The sequence below is a fragment of the Echiichthys vipera genome, assembly GCF_963691815.1.
Source record: "Echiichthys vipera genome assembly, chromosome: 4".
NCBI lineage: Eukaryota > Metazoa > Chordata > Actinopteri > Perciformes > Trachinidae > Echiichthys > Echiichthys vipera.
Genome location: NC_139829.1, coordinates 27,360,272 through 27,377,598, shown reverse-complemented (window position 1 = coordinate 27,377,598; position 17,327 = coordinate 27,360,272). Strand labels below are relative to the sequence as shown.

The following is a 17,327-nucleotide window of genomic DNA, read 5'->3' as shown; positions in this document are numbered from 1 at the left end:
TCTGAATCCCCCAGATGACGTTCCGCTTCCCTGCCGCCTGGCTCACTATGTTTGACGCAGTGCTCATCCTCATGCTGATTCCCCTTAAAGACAAAGTGGTGGACCCCATCCTAAAACGCCGCGGCCTGCTGCCCTCCTCCCTCAAGAGGATTGCCGTGGGGATGTTTTTTGTGATGTGGTCGGCTGTGGCAGCAGGTGAGTGTTAACACGGACATGTTCTCTTTATGTCACACATAAGTAGGCCAATCAAACACTAATAAAACAACAAAGCACTTGTAGTATATGCCACATGTAATCAGTACTTTCAAGGCAATGAGCAATTCAGCAGTAGTGCCACATCAACATGATTTCTTCATTTTAATTCTATTGTAGGTTTTGGAACACCTCACCAACAGTGAGGATACAATATTGTTGCTGATCTGCTCACAGTAAAATTTGGCTAATCCTTTTTTTTAAACTAATGGTTGCCATAGGGGTAGATGGTCTGTCACAGATGTATTACTTCTCCCTGACCCTGAATCAAAACATCCCATTCCAGATGGCAAAGGGAAATCTCCTCCTCACCCTTTAGAGCACAGGGGGAGCTGTGGCATCTTACTTTTTGGTCCTGAGTGACTGCACCCACATGCGGTAATGTCGCTCAGTCAGTTCACTTCTAGACTGTGGATTATTTTGGAAATAAAGTCTCAGCCAGGCCTGTCAGCAGGTGCTGCCGCATTGATACATCCAGGATAAAATGGCTTGAGAGATACAAGCCTTGAGGCAAGAAGAAAGCACATCAGTAATATTCCTGAGAATCAATGCACATTATATTTTCCACAAGCACTGCCCTTCTCAGATGCACAATGCATGGCCACATAGAATATGAACATGTTCTGTCATTAGTGACCTTCTAGCTATCGACCCGTGTGCTTCAACCAGATGCCAATTGACTGTTAACGATGCATTGAATCAAATTTGACAACAATTGTAAGGGATGGAATTCTATTGTGAGTAAATTAAATAATAAAATACACTAGGGACTAACACATCTACAGAAGTCCAACATTTTAATTACAGCCAATAATACAATGTGATTAACTTAGTCATTATTCAATTTAACCCTTAAAGGGGAACATCACCTAAATGAAGAACTCTAATATGTTATTTCCACAAAGTTCAATCAATATGTTGTGAACATGAGCTGCTCACTCTCTCAAAGACAGAAACCAGAGAAGTAAATCTCAAACTTCTGATGTCATCAAGTATAAAGTCTGGAGTTCAATAGATTATGAATAGGAGACTGATTTTGTATTCTTTTCTGTTGTTTTACCCAAATGAGCTTTATGCTATTGGGCTGTTGTCAGCTGTGAAACAAATATTTATCCCAATATATACAACATTCCCCTGGTGCTCTCAGTGTCATCTGTCCATGGAGCAGTTCCACACATTATACTTGATGTTATCACTATTATGAGTTTAAGCACTCTAGTTTTGGATTTGTGAGAGAGTTGTTCATGTTAACTAATATTTTTCGATTGTCTTAGACCAGGGCTGCCCAATTCCAGTCCACTGAGGGCAGAGGGCCACTGTCCTGCTTGTTTTAGGTTTCTCCCTGCGTTTACACAACCTAAAACATGCAGGACAGTGGAATTGGGCAGCCCTGTCTTAGACCATGGGAATAACATGTATGCAATTTGAAAAAAGGCATCGCTCCCCTTAAAGCACCTATTTGATGTCTCTTCATCGCTTCAAATTATTTTACCGATTTAAAAAAAAAAAAAAGAAAAAGTCATTATTTTTTTTTAGTCCAGATCGAAAAGCAATTTTTTTGTGTATGCTGCATGAGCGGCTCTGTGAATGTACTTTGCAACAAGACCACTGGAGCCTCCAAATAACATCATACTGTATGTGTTATGTCATATTCACAAACTGGTTGTTCTTTGAATCTTTATCTGTATAATAAAGTTATTAATTAAGACATCAGAATGTGTAAAAGACCAAATGGTTCGCAGACCAGAAGTATAAAACATGCCATTTAAATGTGGATCCTTATCAGTTCTAAAAAGAAGCATTATGAAAAAGCTCACTTTATGACAGTACGGTCCTTTTTAATCAGCTCTAATGCTAGATCACATATTACCAGAGGCTGATTCAAGCAGTACTGTATATCTACAGTAGTATGTAAGTGGTGAGTATAATCTACATACAAAAAGTATGATCCCAAGATGAAAGGGAAGAGTACTCTGTGTGGTGTCTGTGTTTTTATGTATAACACTGGACTAAACTCTCATCCTTATTTTATATAAACATGGAGAAGAAGAGATGAGAAAATGTGTTGAGGAAAAGTCTTCTGATGTTTTAGCGAGTTATTAAAGCCCGACTAAGCCCACCAAACACATCCTTTTCAATCAGAGAGATGTGGTGAAAGGTATTTTAACCAAATCTAATGTCTACTTTTCGGTTTACAGTAATATTTTCTTTTCAGACGACATGAGAATTTCTGGAAGGAAAGGTGCTCTAATGTGTTCATTTTCTGATGTTCAAAAGCTATTTAGGAATTTACTTTTCCATTTGGTTTCTTGAAAGAAAGTGCAATCCCCGCATTTGAATTCGGACTAAATGAATTCTGAATATTGCAGAAAGCTTTTCTGAGTCCTGGGAGTGGAGAGAAAGGGTTTATGTGGATGCAGTGGTTTGGTCATTCGTCACAGAAGACTAGGTAAATACACGACTAGTGTGCAACACAGTTCTGACCTGGAGTCAAATCAGACTACTGGATCAAATATGTATGTACTTTTTAAAATTAGTTATTGAGATACAGTATTCATGACAATAATAACAAAAAATAGTTTGTGTGCTGTTTATCCCCAGCATCGCCTGGCTTCACATCCACTCAGATACACGCATTGACTCCTGGGAGCTGTCTTACACTGTTATTGCATTCTGAACTGCATTTCCTTCAGCTCCCTTTCTGTGTGTCCTCGGTGCTTATGTGTGTCTGTCCACAAGCTGAAATCCTGTTGTGTTCGGAGGGAGACTGACAGATGGCGAGTTGTGAATGGCCAAGTGTGGCATCTTCTTCCCAGAGAATAGCCAGTCCAACACATTGCATTGTCAGCCCGTCACTCTGTGTCCACAACATCGGCCACACCACTGCTGTTCAGAGTTAGAATCACTTTCATCACCATATGCAACAAATGTGCAGGAATGCGTCATGATATCATTGGTGCAGCGATATTTCACAAGGTTACATCGTGCTCAATGACACATGTGGCAGAAAGGACAGCTGGACCTCCTATGTAGTGCACAGGGACAGCTGAAGACATACTGTCAAGCAGACAATGCAATATTTATACTGGGGCCAGCTCTGAAAAGATTTTTTTTTTAAGCATGTTTTATCACATTCTCTTAACTTTATATACTAATCTTCTTTGGTTAAAGCGCAATGGCTCTTGGGTGTCCAAAAGCATCTCTATGTTTTTTTTATTTTTATAAAGGCTCGAGCAGAGTTGCCAGGGATCACACTGGGGTGTCTGATGTGTGATGTTTAGGCGGGGGAAAAAAGAGTGTGTGTTTATAGTGTGACTCTTGCTCTTGGCAGCCCAGTGGCCACAGTGCCTCAGATGGACGGCTGGTATTATAGGATAGCTGGATTACAAGGCTACAACTCCTCTCAAATACAGCATTAAGTGTAGTTATGATAGGAGGCTGTCTCTGGGCATTATCTAGAAATAGCCGCTGGTTACATGATAATAGCTCTATCGAATAAAGCTTTTAGCAGGCGGCAGAGGCTGATGACAACTGCTTGGCTCTTATTATTGAACCGTCTGCACTGTTCCATTACTAACTGCCATAATATGGAAGTGTGTAGATGTGATCTTAATGAAGTGGTGGGGTAGCATTAAAACTAGTTAAATGCTTAATGGACTGTCACTGAATCCTCTAACTCTGGCTGTTTGTTGGTGTCATGGATTTTAAACACTTTAACACGTTTGCACTGTTTGCATTTTTTTTCTTTAGTTAAGTATGTATGTTGCAGAAATGTAGTTTATGTGTGTGTAGTGTTTTAGGACAAGGTTTTGTCCATTTTTTTGTACATTTACCCTCAGCTGACTTTGCTCATGTGCATTTTTTCTGTGTCTGCTCCCTCAGGTATTTTGGAGACCAAACGCCTGGAGATCATCAAATCAAATGGTACCATTGACCAGGTGCTTGGCAACGTTACCTACTACGCGGCAAATTTACCCATATGGTGGCAAGTGCCTCAGTATGTGCTGATAGGAATCAGCGAAATCTTTGCCAGCATTGCAGGTATAGTTGTTTGACATCTCATGTGTCTCATTTAGCTCCACGGACAGGTAGACCTGCTGATTCAGACTAACACTGAAAAACAGTCTCCTCCAATGATTAGCCTTATGGTCTGAGCTGGTCTGACATCGCCCTTACACTAAGCCACTCTGAATGGATTGTAGGTTAAAAACCGCAGTGCCCATTCTTCTATGCAGAATGCAATGGAGACTAATGCGTAAACTCTTTTTGAACAGTTAGTTTGATTCATTGCCTGCATCAGCTTAATGTGTTGTGGCTTGTAGTCCAGAGTCGATTGATAATTGATTATCCTGATGATTTTCTCACACCACTGCAAGACATTGTTCAGTAATGGGACATTGTATACATATTGTGTAAATAAAGTAGCCTTTTAATATTGAAAGGATGATGAAAGCCATGACGTGTGGCTGGTCACTATCTGGGGCGCTCTTAGCGCTTCTTCCCCTGGCTGATGTTCAAACAGATATAGTAGATAATAAGATGGATGAATACACAAGATATGTAGCTCATACTCTAGCATGTATCCCTGAGGGGAAAGTCACAGTGGCAACGCAATTAACACCATAACGTAAACTTTGCACCCCCAGGTTCAGTGTATTGATATTTGCCGCTATGAACTTAAATATACCAGCATATGAAATAATGTATGGCTTCTCTCCCACTCAGTTACACTCGAACTCGATTAATACTGACAAATTGTACTGACATACACTGCACTACAAGTTCAACTCTTAATCATCCAATTAGTGACACACTGTTCATAGAGACTCATTACTCTTGAATACACAGAATATGATATGTTTAATTATTAGTACAGCACTTTGAGGGTGCTGACAGTAACATGGGCATGTAGACCAAAAGAGAATGACTCTTAAACAACCTTATAAGAATGCTACGCATCAACTCCCACTCTTTGAGAGGCATTATACTGTGACTGCAGGAACATAGGAAATGTCCTTGGCTTCTGTTAAACCAACAGTATATTACATTGGTTCGGCTCATTGATTTGCAAGATTGCCCACAATGGTCCAATACAACCAGAGATATTGCTTCCATGATGTATATGGTATAAAACATTCTGCAGGTTGACATATCTCTCTGTAGAGCACAAACAAAATTTGATTAATCTCCATTGCGGTACTGGGTTGGCAGACAAAGTTCTGAAGGCGGATATCTCAAAACCTTGGCACAAGAAGCCAAAACTATGGGCATGACTAGCTAACACTTGGAGAGAGTGCGACTTTGATAAATCTTTCCAAAATCTTTAAATTGTGTAATAATACTCCTCCCTGTTAATTATTTAGTGGCCTTAAAAAGCTGTTTCAATGGATGAAATCCTTTGTGAATATCTTTTATTATTTTATCTATTAACATATGAAAGGAGAATTTCTTAGGATATTTTCCCAATTCTAAGTTATTGTTTTTTTTAATAGCACTTGGGCCAACTTTTCACACTAGGAAGCCTGTCAATGGTGTCCCAGGTCTGATTTGAATTCAAAGTCCTATTACTGCCGCTGCTCAGACGATTCATTCCAGTAAATATCATTCGAAGACACATGCTCGTCAATACAAGGCCACCCATAATCCTTCACTGGAAATGTAGCAGTGTTTGCTTTTCCCTGGAGAAATAGATTCCCTGTTCTTCTCCAGAAAATGATTAAAAAGAAAAGCATTGAATCAAAACAGGTCAGAATAGTTCATGCTGGAACTGACAGCCGCAGACTTCTTTTTGATACTCTCAGGGTATCAGCTGAAAACTGCTCAGCAAGCCAGCGTTTTTATGCGTGCTTTGACCTAAACAGGCAATGCCATTTCATTAAATGCTACGAGCAGTAAGGCCATATTGCCCCAGTAATACAATAATGTGACAAAGTGAGAAATTGCTCTAATGTGGTATCAAATAGCAGCTGCAAAATCAGAGACAAGAATGGAAGCAACAGCAACAATGTTCTCCTTTTTATTAAGAGGCGGTTTGTGCCAGTGAGAGACGCTCTGACTGCTATAGAAACAACAGAAACCTGCCTTGTATTGTGTCTATCTATCTATCTATATATGTATCTAAATATATATATATGTCTGTCTGTCTGTCTGTCTGTCTGTCTATTCTCTCATGCTCATGACTTCAGGCCTCAGTTATCTTAGTGGTTCGAGTTTGTTAAGGCCTGGAGACATGATTGAGTCATGCTCCTATTACTATGGGTCATGCTAGTGTAGACTCTTTCATATAGCACTCACTTTTTTTCTATATCTAGAGTCAAGATTGAGCCATTAATATTTAAGACTTTTTTTTTCTCCTCACCACAGTGGAGGAGGATTATCAAGCTGATCCATTCACTGCAGGTTGTTTCTACAAAAGAACATTCACAATTGTCATGTTTAAGTTTAAAATCCATGGATACTAGAATGCGTTTAATAAGCTTGGGTATTACAAAGCTCTTGAGCAGAAGTCCATAAGGCTTCTTTAAAACACTGGAATTTGCACAAAACTATCAGGGTCCATATGAAAGTAAAATCCAGACCTAACAAAGCTATAGGGATCCTTAAAATAAACTTACTCTCCCTCTCTCCCTCCATACCATCCCAAAGGGCTTACTTCAAGAAAAAAATGGCTGACAGAATGGTGACATATGTCTGGTTAAGAGATGTATTTCCCCGTAGTATTCTTCTGTTTGAATAAATCTGTTTAAAACCTCCGGTGCCGGCAAACGTCCTTGCTACAAGCCCTGTCTTGTAGGACAATGGGTAATTTTTTTGCTTGTACACCACCCAAGTTTATCTGCTTTCAGGCAATAGGAATATGCAAAAACTTTTGCAAAATGATTCCCTACACTATTTTAATTATGTATTACACTTTTGCAAATGTTAAAGGCTAATTTTATTTTCTAAGGAGGAAATATCACCCCTCTAACAATGCCCTTGGGAAGAAAGAATTAAATATACATTTTTCAACTCCATGCCTTTCTTTTTTTCCCCTCTTTATTTCTCAAATAATTGTACCCTTTGATTAAAAAACGGTCAAGCTCACTTTGATTGTTTCTTGAATAATTATTGTCACAGACAGACAAGAGCTGGATTTAACACGATGTTACAATGTTGTCTGTACTGTCTCCCCTTTAGAGCTGAATTTGAGGATCCTCCCTAACCTTTGCAGTCCCCTGTGATATGCGTAGTTATTGACAAGTGTTTTTTGCTATCAAAAGGTTAGCTTAGGATATAAACAAATGTATCATTGTGAACTTTTGGAAAGGTCATTCATGTTATCCAATGAGTAATAGCCTTATGTTTGCCATGCTCTTATCTCATTCCTTTTCTTTTGAAGCTTTTTTTTTTGGCACAACTTGCGCAGGTATCTGTAAGGAAACGGCTCGTCACATTCATTTGTGCAATGTCCTCCTCCAAAGAAGGTCTTAAAAGGCAAATGTACTTAACCGCGGCTCCCTAATCTCTCCCGACAGATGTAGCTATAGGGCCTCATTTGAAAGATCACATGTTTGAGGTGCCATGAAATTATCAATGTCAGCTTGCAGGCAGACAGCTCTGTGGGCAAAAAAGACACATATTTGATGTTTTTTTTTCTCCCTTCCTCATCTTTCTTTCTCTCAAGTCCCTTGCCCATTTTCTTAATCCTCCTCTAAATAGCACAATCAATACTGAATGATGTGTTTTCCAGAAATTACTTTTTTTTTTTTTTACACCAGTACCAATAAGAGTAGATGCCCAACAGTGGAACCACAGACCAGTGCAACCGTTGGAAATTTGCTTTCAAGCAGCTGCTGAGCAACCATTTCGGTCTTACTTACAATTTACTTAAAGGAAAACAACAGAGCCGTGTAACGGCAAAAAACTGGCGTTACAATTCAACATATTGCACTGTATTGCGATATTAAAAGCAAGAGGATATGTCATAGTATAAACGAAACACCACCACATTCATATGTTGTTACGATGGAGTGGAAAAGTCAAATGGTTAAAGATTCATCACAACACTGGTATCTAGTGGTCAGGGGTTTACTTGGCAATAAATGAACCACTGTCTGCAACTAATCTTTGCATGCAACTATTAATTTTAAATATATAGTGTTTTTGTGAATCAATACAGTATGACAAGACATTATTTTGCAAAACTCAAGTTTATCGATTTTTTTCTCACACCCTTAGAAAACATTCACTGTCAACGAAACCCATCATGATTCATAGACTATAGCATCACTGACTATAGCATCACTGACTATAGCATGTGACGCTTTCTCTACAGTTAAAATACTTTTACCCTACATATTCCACAACGCGTCAACAAAATCTGTCTTTTTACTCTCTTTGTTGCAGGTCTGGAGTTTGCCTATTCTGCAGCCCCCAAGTCCATGCAGAGTGCTATCATGGGGCTCTTCTTTTTCTTCTCCGGGATTGGCTCCTTCGTGGGCTCTGGTTTGTTGGCTATTGTCTCCCTCCCTCAGATTGGCTGGATGTCATCCCACAGAGACTTTGGTAAGAGAATGCAGTCTTCCTTGCAAACCACACACAATAGGCAGAACATTCAACAAATTAAATCAGCTAAAATTGATCGATTTATAATAACGACGGATCATATTACTATTTGTAATGTGATAAAAGTCGCCCGTAATGCTGAACCCACAGACAATTATCCCCTGAAACTGTTGTTTCTGACAGAACGACGGGGCTGTATATCTTTTGTTTTGTTTTCGGACTGCAACTTTATTGTTTTGGTTCCGTCTCACTGTCATTTTCAGCCTCAGTAAGCATTTGTTTTTAACACTCTAAAAACCCACTGTACACTACCTGCTCAGCACCAAACAGAGAAAGCTAGCGACTAGCTGAGCCGGATACGGTAATTCCCCCAAAGGTTGGTAGAGACCATGCAGAGCTAAAAGGAGGATAAATATGCATCTTATAATAGCTAGGTGCAACAGTCTATGGGTGAAAGCCTTTCCTCCCCTAAAGCAACCAATGGTTGATTTCCAGTGACATCTCAGTAGGAAACCTCCCTAAAGGGGCCCCATGTCATTCCTGTTGAACCTGCATGATTTGCTATTAACATTCTTGAATTGACAGCCAGTAAAGAAAAATTAAAAGGCGTTATCCCTCTGGGAAAAAAATGAAAGCAAAAAGATGACGAGGAGAAAAGAGAGAAAGACAGTTAAGTGAAGCAGTTGATGATTAAAAGTATAATATGTAGAAAGTATTGCTTATTTTTGTAAACACACAGCTTCCCCAGCTCACGCTCAACAGCCAGACAGTGATAGAAAGAGAGCGTGTACTGCAATGGTGGAGCTAGCAAAAGACACAGTGAAGAGAGCAAGCTACGTTCAGTGAGGACAAAGCAGTAAATCAGAGGAATAAAGCGGTATTTTATGATTGTTTCACGCCGTTATGTTTAAAGCACAAATAAACACACACACATACACACACCTCCACAGAAGCTGCTAGAATGTGCTGCACTGTCGGATTATGAGTAAATGCAGAGCTTCCTTGTCACTTTTTGTGTCTGCCTTGTGCTCTGTGCTTTAGCTTTTGTCACCGAGGAGGAGGGGCATTACAGAATGGCAGTTGGGAATCAGAGGACTGCTCACCTAGCATGCCGTTATTGCCCATAGATTGTTTTTTAGGCTAATACTACATATTAAACCTTTTAAGTATAAGGGTATTTATGGTGGGGTCCACTTGCGACAGGTCCGCTGAGTTCACTGGCAGCTAGTTTTCCAATGGGCGAGTCCCTAGTCACAGTCATTAAAAAAAGTTAACATTGAAATATATAAAGCAAGAGTGTGTGTAACATATAACATAATATTGTATTGCATGGTACATTATGATATGCTGAAGGATATGTGACAGTATAAGGTGATGTGTGAATTTACTCCATATCTATATTAGGCCCAGTGGTGTTGATGAGGTGGGTGTACTACTAGGTAAATGACCAGGTGGATATGCTCTCCTATATATTCCAATGGCTTTTTGGCTGATGTGGGTATACTGTAAACCACCAGAAAAAGAAGTGGGGTATAACCTGCAAACCTGCGTATACCCTCCACTATACCACTGAGTTGGCCACAATTTAGCACATTAACCATAAACGGTCCAGCCACATACTAGGTTTTGACTTAGTCTTGTTGATATTGATTCAGAATGCAGAAAGTTTTTTTTCCTTAAGAATGCTGCTAGCTTGTGCTGATTTAAAATCCACTTAAAGAGTTTGTAAATTCGATGCAGAGAGAGGGTGGGACACCCTGCGCAGTTGCACTTGTTTTAAGAGTGTTTCGCATAATAAATAGACATGTCGGACTAACGACAAAAGGTTTGTGTAAATCTGTCCAAGTGGTAGAATAAACAGTGTGGTAGTGGCAGCAGATGGATGGGCTCCCTAGTGAGAGGAGGCTCCCAACCCAGATGCACTTTTCCCTGAGCATGCGGTAAATAAGCCAACACTGTAAATTGTTTACCCATGAACACCTAATAGCTCATTAATACAGTGTGCCGACAGGTTGGGAAGTACTTTTGATGATGTTAGCACTAGAAGATGTTTGGCACGCTTCATAAATTCATCCTTTGCTCAGCTTTGCATCACTTGAGGGGCAGTTAAACTAGAGTCAGATTGCCTGTAAGACATTTTCTTTGCTTTCCAAAACAAGTCATTTAAAAGGTGAGCTGCAGAAATGGAACCAAACATCCTCCTGGCCACTGATAAAAGACTCATGGCACGAAGCTTAGGCCTTTAGTATAGTCACGAATCAGGCAGTTGGAAAAAAAACAGCTACAAAAACACAGTTTGTCGGATGTTAGCTTCTTCCGCATCTCATGGCTCTCTAGGTGAAATGGATTCAACTTATTTCCATGGCCACGGGCAGTATGGTGTGCAGTAAACAGAATCTAGGGTGAGCCAAGCTAAGTTGTACTGAGCCGTATGGGCCTGAAGACAGATGAGCAACATTAATCACAGGCTGGGGGTCTGATTACATAGCCCTGGATCTTTTAAGTAAAGCTGTCCCTGGAGCATTACATGGAGATGGCACTGCTAGTCTGGCATCACGCTGGTGGATGCTCAGCTCTCCTGACATGCTGTTGCTCCGTCTCTTCCTACTTTGCATTAGCTAATGCTCGTCAGCATCAGTAGAGTGTCACATGAAAAAAAAAGTATTTCAAGCTGGTTTGGAAATGGTTAAATCTCAAATTCTTGGTTTGGTAAAAACCCCAGGGAAGGGAGTGCCCCCAAATAATAAACCATGTGATAAAAAATTCTGGAAAAAGTTACAAATATTAATTGATCCCTCTCTCAGTTAGACTTATTAATGGGAACTGATGGAGGAGTCTGGCGCCTGTTGGATGTTTCTTACTTTTGTGTTCCTTGTTGTAGACTTAAAGTAAGTTTTCATTTGATATATTTATCATAATGTTTGCAGTTCATCTTTGAATTAAGGGTCGTCCACACCGAGATAAATGACTATAATGAAAGCGATGTGACTAACAAACGTTATCAGTCATCAGTGTGGATAAACAGTGGCCTCAAACACGCCCTGTGCACTCCCATTTCCCTCATCTTCATAAAAGAGATCACAAACCGCAGATTTAACATTTATGAAACAACCGATTTAGCTTTTATTTATTTTTTAGCTTTTATTATTCTTATTAATGAGAGTATGAATAAGAAAAGAGAGTACCCGCTGCTATCTGTCAGCATCACAGAGAGTTGAATGTGACGCCGCACTAAATTTGGATGGATCTTTATAGGCTGTCCGTGTTTCTATATTTCATCGAATCACTCTGAAAGTCCCACTCCCAACACTATCGTTATCCACTGTTGTTGTAGTAGTTGTGGCGTTGGTGTGGTGTTTTTATAGTTATCGTTCTTGGTGTGGACAGTCCTTTACACCCATGCACAAAAACGGTTTAAATATGAATTCATAATTATAATACTTTTTAGTTGCAGCCCTATTACAGGCATTCATCCACAAAGAATTGAGGTTCCAACCTTTTTAACAATTATATGAAAGTATATATGTTGCACATGAAGAATAATCCGATTCTGTGTGGTATACACGTGTATGTTATGTGTTTCCCAAACTCGTACAGCAAGAACATTGCCAAAGAAAAGTTGCCTCTTCAAAGTCGTACATTCAAGAGTCTCCATAAGTGAATGACTTTTCCGTTTGGTGTGTCAGAGTGAATGACCACATGTGTAACTGAAAGCCCTCGGCATCAGTCTGCAAAGCAGTTGTGAAAATGGTTATACAGTATTTCAGCCACATCTGCTCTCCAACTTAAAACATAATAAGCTCATGTGTCGAAATTATTGATTCTTCAAATCCCACAGCACATCGTTTACTCACACTGGTTACGTCTGGTTGAGTAGAAATCCATCACACTGATTTATTTGGTATTTTTAAAGGCCTGGTATATATCATCATCTCATCCTTTCCTGTCAAAGGCAGCATGGAGCTGTTTTAACCACATAAGCCACGTCAATCAAAGATCAACCTTTACTTTTTTCAGCAGCATCACTTACACAAGAGGAGATCTTTGTTTCTGGAAAACGTCTTTTGTTGCATTTCATTTGTTCCCAGTTTGTGGGGGTATCATTCACTCAATGTGAATGGTTTTTGTGAGCCGCTATGGTCACATGACAGGAAACAGCCTTTTTCTTTGACCAGTGTTCAAGTCCTGACTGATCTTATATCAGATGTCTGGGACGTGTTCAGACATCCAGAGCGAGCTGACATTCGCACATCCTGTTCATGAAGTGTTGGATCACACTCAGTGAAATGTCAACGTTTTAATGGAAGCCCTTAATGCCAGATCTGGCAAATTTAACATGAACTCGTATTCTGTCTGAAAAGGCCCTATTTGAAAATGTCATTTTTGGTGTGAGTGTGTGAGACAGGGGGCACATAAATAAAGTTAGCACGCTGTAGCCATATACAAAATTCACGCATCAGTCATAAAGTTTTTATGAGCAAAAGATAACTATATTTATAGCTGAAACAAACATGCATTTATTCCCTCTCTAATTTCATTCTGGAGCAGAGGATGGCATTTTACGCATTGAAGCTTAAAATGATGGGTCACTGCACTGAAAGGCTGGATCAATTGATCCATTTTTAAACGTTGAATTGATATTGGCCCATTTCATCTGGACTCACATGGTCTGCTCAAAGTTTAGCAAGCAGGTATTAGATGGCTGACTCCTTCAGTTGGTGGTTACACATCTGTCTTTGAAATAACTGTCAAATATTTATGGGCTTCATTAATGTGTTTTACAGTAAGTCCTTGTTAGGCTTTTGCTGCTGTAATTAGCCTTCCATATTTTTTGTAAGTGGTTAGCAGCAGCCAAGTGGGCCGAGGTGCCGTCTGTTGTTTTCCAACCTACTTTAGATGAAACCACACCCACTTCTGTGGGAATGAAAGGGGGAGGGAGAAACTAACTAAATATATAATGAAATTAGTGCAAGAACCATTAAAAAACTAAAACCTTATTCCAAAAATTACATGTGGATTTTTTGCAAGTCCTCTTTCTCAATCCATGGGTCTGAGGGTGTTCTCACATATACTCCTCTATAAGTGGACCCAAAAGTGTTGGGTGTTTGTAAATCATAAATAAGTCATAGAGTGTGGTCTATACCTACTCTGTAAAGTGTCCTGAGGTAACTTTTGTTATGATTTTGTTCACCTCATACTTCATATGAAAGAGGACTCAATTCTCTCTCTGGTCCACTTCAGCTCTGATGGAGCCTCACTCCTCTTTCTGTTCATATATAGTTCTTCTGAAGCTTAACTGCTTTGGATTATGGGTAATTTTCGCTTGGAATAAGATCTAAAATATACAAGATATAACAAGATATTCAATTTTACATCATTTTGGACTAGTTTGAGCCTATTACTAAAGGTAAAAAAGCTTAAAGACAAAAGTTGCTTTAGTAAATAATTGTTTAATTAATGCTTAATGAATACTTTTACCCTAGGTAGCCTACTTAGTATATATTTATACTAATACTGTTGTACTTGTACATGTTGAATGCAGAGCTTTCAACTGTAACAGAGTGTTTCAACACAGTAGAATTGCTACTTTTACTGAAGTCAGATTTCTGAGTAGCCTGCTTCTTCCACCACTGGCCATGATTGTAGTTATTGATTTATTTCCCTCTGCTGTGGGACAATTAACTGATCAGACTAGATGAGCTGCCGTGACAACACTCATGTTATGAATTCACAGTGTACAGAAAATGAACATTTATAACACAGACAACAGTCTTTTTGTACTTTTATTTTAACTACGTAACTAGTTGACCTTCTATTAATGTGATGAATATGGTTTTATTACTGCTTTTCATTGTGCATTAGTAAACCAGTGGCCACACATATTCTAGCAGAATGACTGGTAGATGATTTGCTGTCATCAGCGACATTATGTTCTGCGTCTGCAGGATGTGAACATTGTTAAAACCTTTGCTTAGTTTCCTTCTCGGACCAAACTACTCCTCATCCACTAGTCTTGCTGGTGTTTCGAGTGGCTGGTTTATTTTTATACTGGAGCGCTTTGTGTTCACAATGCATGGATGAAGAGAAACGCAACGCAGACCTTAAGCGAACCATGCTCCAACCCCCCGCACAGTTTGCATCAGGACAGTCTGAGTTCTTTGAAGTGTTCGCATATGAACTCATAAAATGCTGACTCATCGATCTGAGATTCTTTAGAGGGCTAAAAGGGACCAAGTGTGAAAACACCCTTAGTTGAGAGATACATTTTGAAATCTGGAGCAAAGGTTTAGCTCCAGTCATCAGTCAGAATTATCTTAACACTGCTGTAACATTTTCTTAAATGTAAAATCAGGAGAAACAAATGCCTCAGACGTTCAGTGCATCCACAGTTACAGTGCCTTGCGAAAGTATTCGGCCCCCTTGAACCTTTCAACATTTCGCCACATTTCAGGCTTCAAACATAAAGATATAAAAGTGTAATTTTTTGTCAAGAATCAACAACAAGTAGGACACAATCGTGAAGTGGAACGAAATTTATTGGATACTTTAAACTTTTTTAACAAATAAAAAACTGAAAAGTGGGGCGTGCAATATTATTCGGCCCCCTTGCGCTAATACTTTGTAGCGCCACCTTTTGCTGCAATTACAGCTGCAAGTCGCTTGGGGTATGTCTCTATCAGTTTTGCACATCGAGAGACTGGAATTCTTGCCCATTCTTCCTTGCAAAACAGCTCAAGCTCAGTGAGGTTGGATGGAGAGCGTTTGTGAACAGCAGTCTTCAGCTCTTTCCACAGATTCTCGATTGGATTCAGGTCTGGACTTTGACTTGGCCATTCTAACACCTGGATATGTCTATTTGTGAACCATTCCATTGTAGATTTGGCTTTATGTTTTGGATCATTGTCCTGTTGGAAGATAAATCTCCGTCCCAGTCTCAGGTCTTTTGCAGACTCCAACAGGTTTTCTTCCAGAATGGTCCTGTATTTGGCTCCATCCATCTTCCCATCAATTGTAGCCATCTTCCCTGTCTGTGCTGAAGAAAAGCAGGCCCAAACCATGATGCTGCCACCACCATGTTTGACAGTGGGGATGGTGTGTTCAGGGTGATGAGCTGTGTTGCTTTTACGCCAAACATATCGTTTTGCATTGTGGCCAAAAAGTTCGACTTTGGTTTCATCTGACCAGAGCACCTTCTTCCACATGTTTGGTGTGTCTCCCAGGTGGCTTGTGGCAAACTTTAAAGAGACTTTTTATGGATATCTTTGAGAAATGGCTTTCTTCTTGCCACTCTTCCATAAAGGCCAGATTTGTGCAGTGCACGACTGATTGTTGTCCTATGGACAGACTCTCCCACCTCAGCTGTAGTTATCTGCAGTTCATCCGGAGTGATCATGGGCCTCTTGGCTGCATCTCTAATCAGTCTTCTCCTTGTTTGAGATGAAAGTTTGGAGGGACGGCCGGGTCTTGGTAGATTTGCAGTGGTCTGATACTCCTTCCATTTCAATATAATTGCTTGCACAGTGCTCCTAGAGATGTTTAAAGCTTGGGAAATCTTTTTGTATCCAAATCCGGCTTTAAACTTCTCCACAGCAGTATCTCGGACCTGCCTGGTGTGTTCCTTTGTCTTCATGGTTCTCTCTGCGCTTTAAACAGAACCCTGAGACTATCAAAGAGCAGGTGCATTTATACGGAGACTTGATTACACACAGGTGCATTCTATTTATCATCATCAGTCATTTAGGACAACATTGGATCATTCAAAGATCCTCACTGAACTTCTGGAGTGAGTTTGCTGCACTGAAAGTAAAGGGGCCGAATAATATTGCACGCCCCACTTTTCAGTTTTTTATTTGTTAAAAAAGTTTAAAGTATCCAATAAATTTCGTTCCACTTCACGATTGTGTCCTACTTGTTGTTGATTCTTGACAAAAAATTAAACTTTTATATCTTTATGTTTGAAGCCTGAAATGTGGCGAAATGTTGAAAGGTTTAAGGGGGCCGAATACTTTCGCAAGGCACTGTATATGTTGCTGTACGGATCCAGCATTTTCATACAGGCCATTGTTCTACTTTAAAATAATTTTACTAAAAGCTCTGCAGTCTTAATCAACCATCTATTACTTACAGAAAGCAGGGAATATTGCACACAAATTATGTCAAGGGAATATCCAGAGGCAGACTCTTGGTTTACTATCTGTTAAGGGTCATTATTGTTTAAAAATACAAAATGCCCTCATGCACTTCCCTTTCCCTAACATGTGATCCTGTCAGGCACATTGTTTTGCAGCTCATGAATTATTCAAACACTGCTTTGGTTCTTGATCTATTCCTCACAATTTAAACTTTTGACCAGATAAAGAAGACAATGAAATAAATCACAGCTCAGTCAAAGTATCAGGTAATTTTATTAATGCTCTTGTAGAAGTTCACAGTCATCAGCCAGCTCTCTGTTCCTCGATCAAAGGTTTCAAGATGTAGAGACGACCCAGTGCAGAGGGCGATGACGAAGAGAATGATGTTCTCTTCGTCCA

At 39.7% G+C, this 17,327-nt stretch overlaps 1 protein-coding gene across 1 annotated transcript in view; it reads left to right on the top strand.

Annotated features, from left to right (window-relative positions):
* Nucleotides 1-17,327, top strand: part of slc15a4 (solute carrier family 15 member 4) — a 32,003-nt gene that overhangs the window by 8,687 nt on the left and 5,989 nt on the right. Inside the window, exons 6-8 of the mRNA XM_083912246.1 lie at nt 15-195; nt 4,135-4,293; nt 8,638-8,796. Coding sequence (XP_083768372.1) covers nt 15-195; nt 4,135-4,293; nt 8,638-8,796 — 499 coding nt within the window. The remainder of the gene's footprint in view (nt 1-14; nt 196-4,134; nt 4,294-8,637; nt 8,797-17,327) is intronic.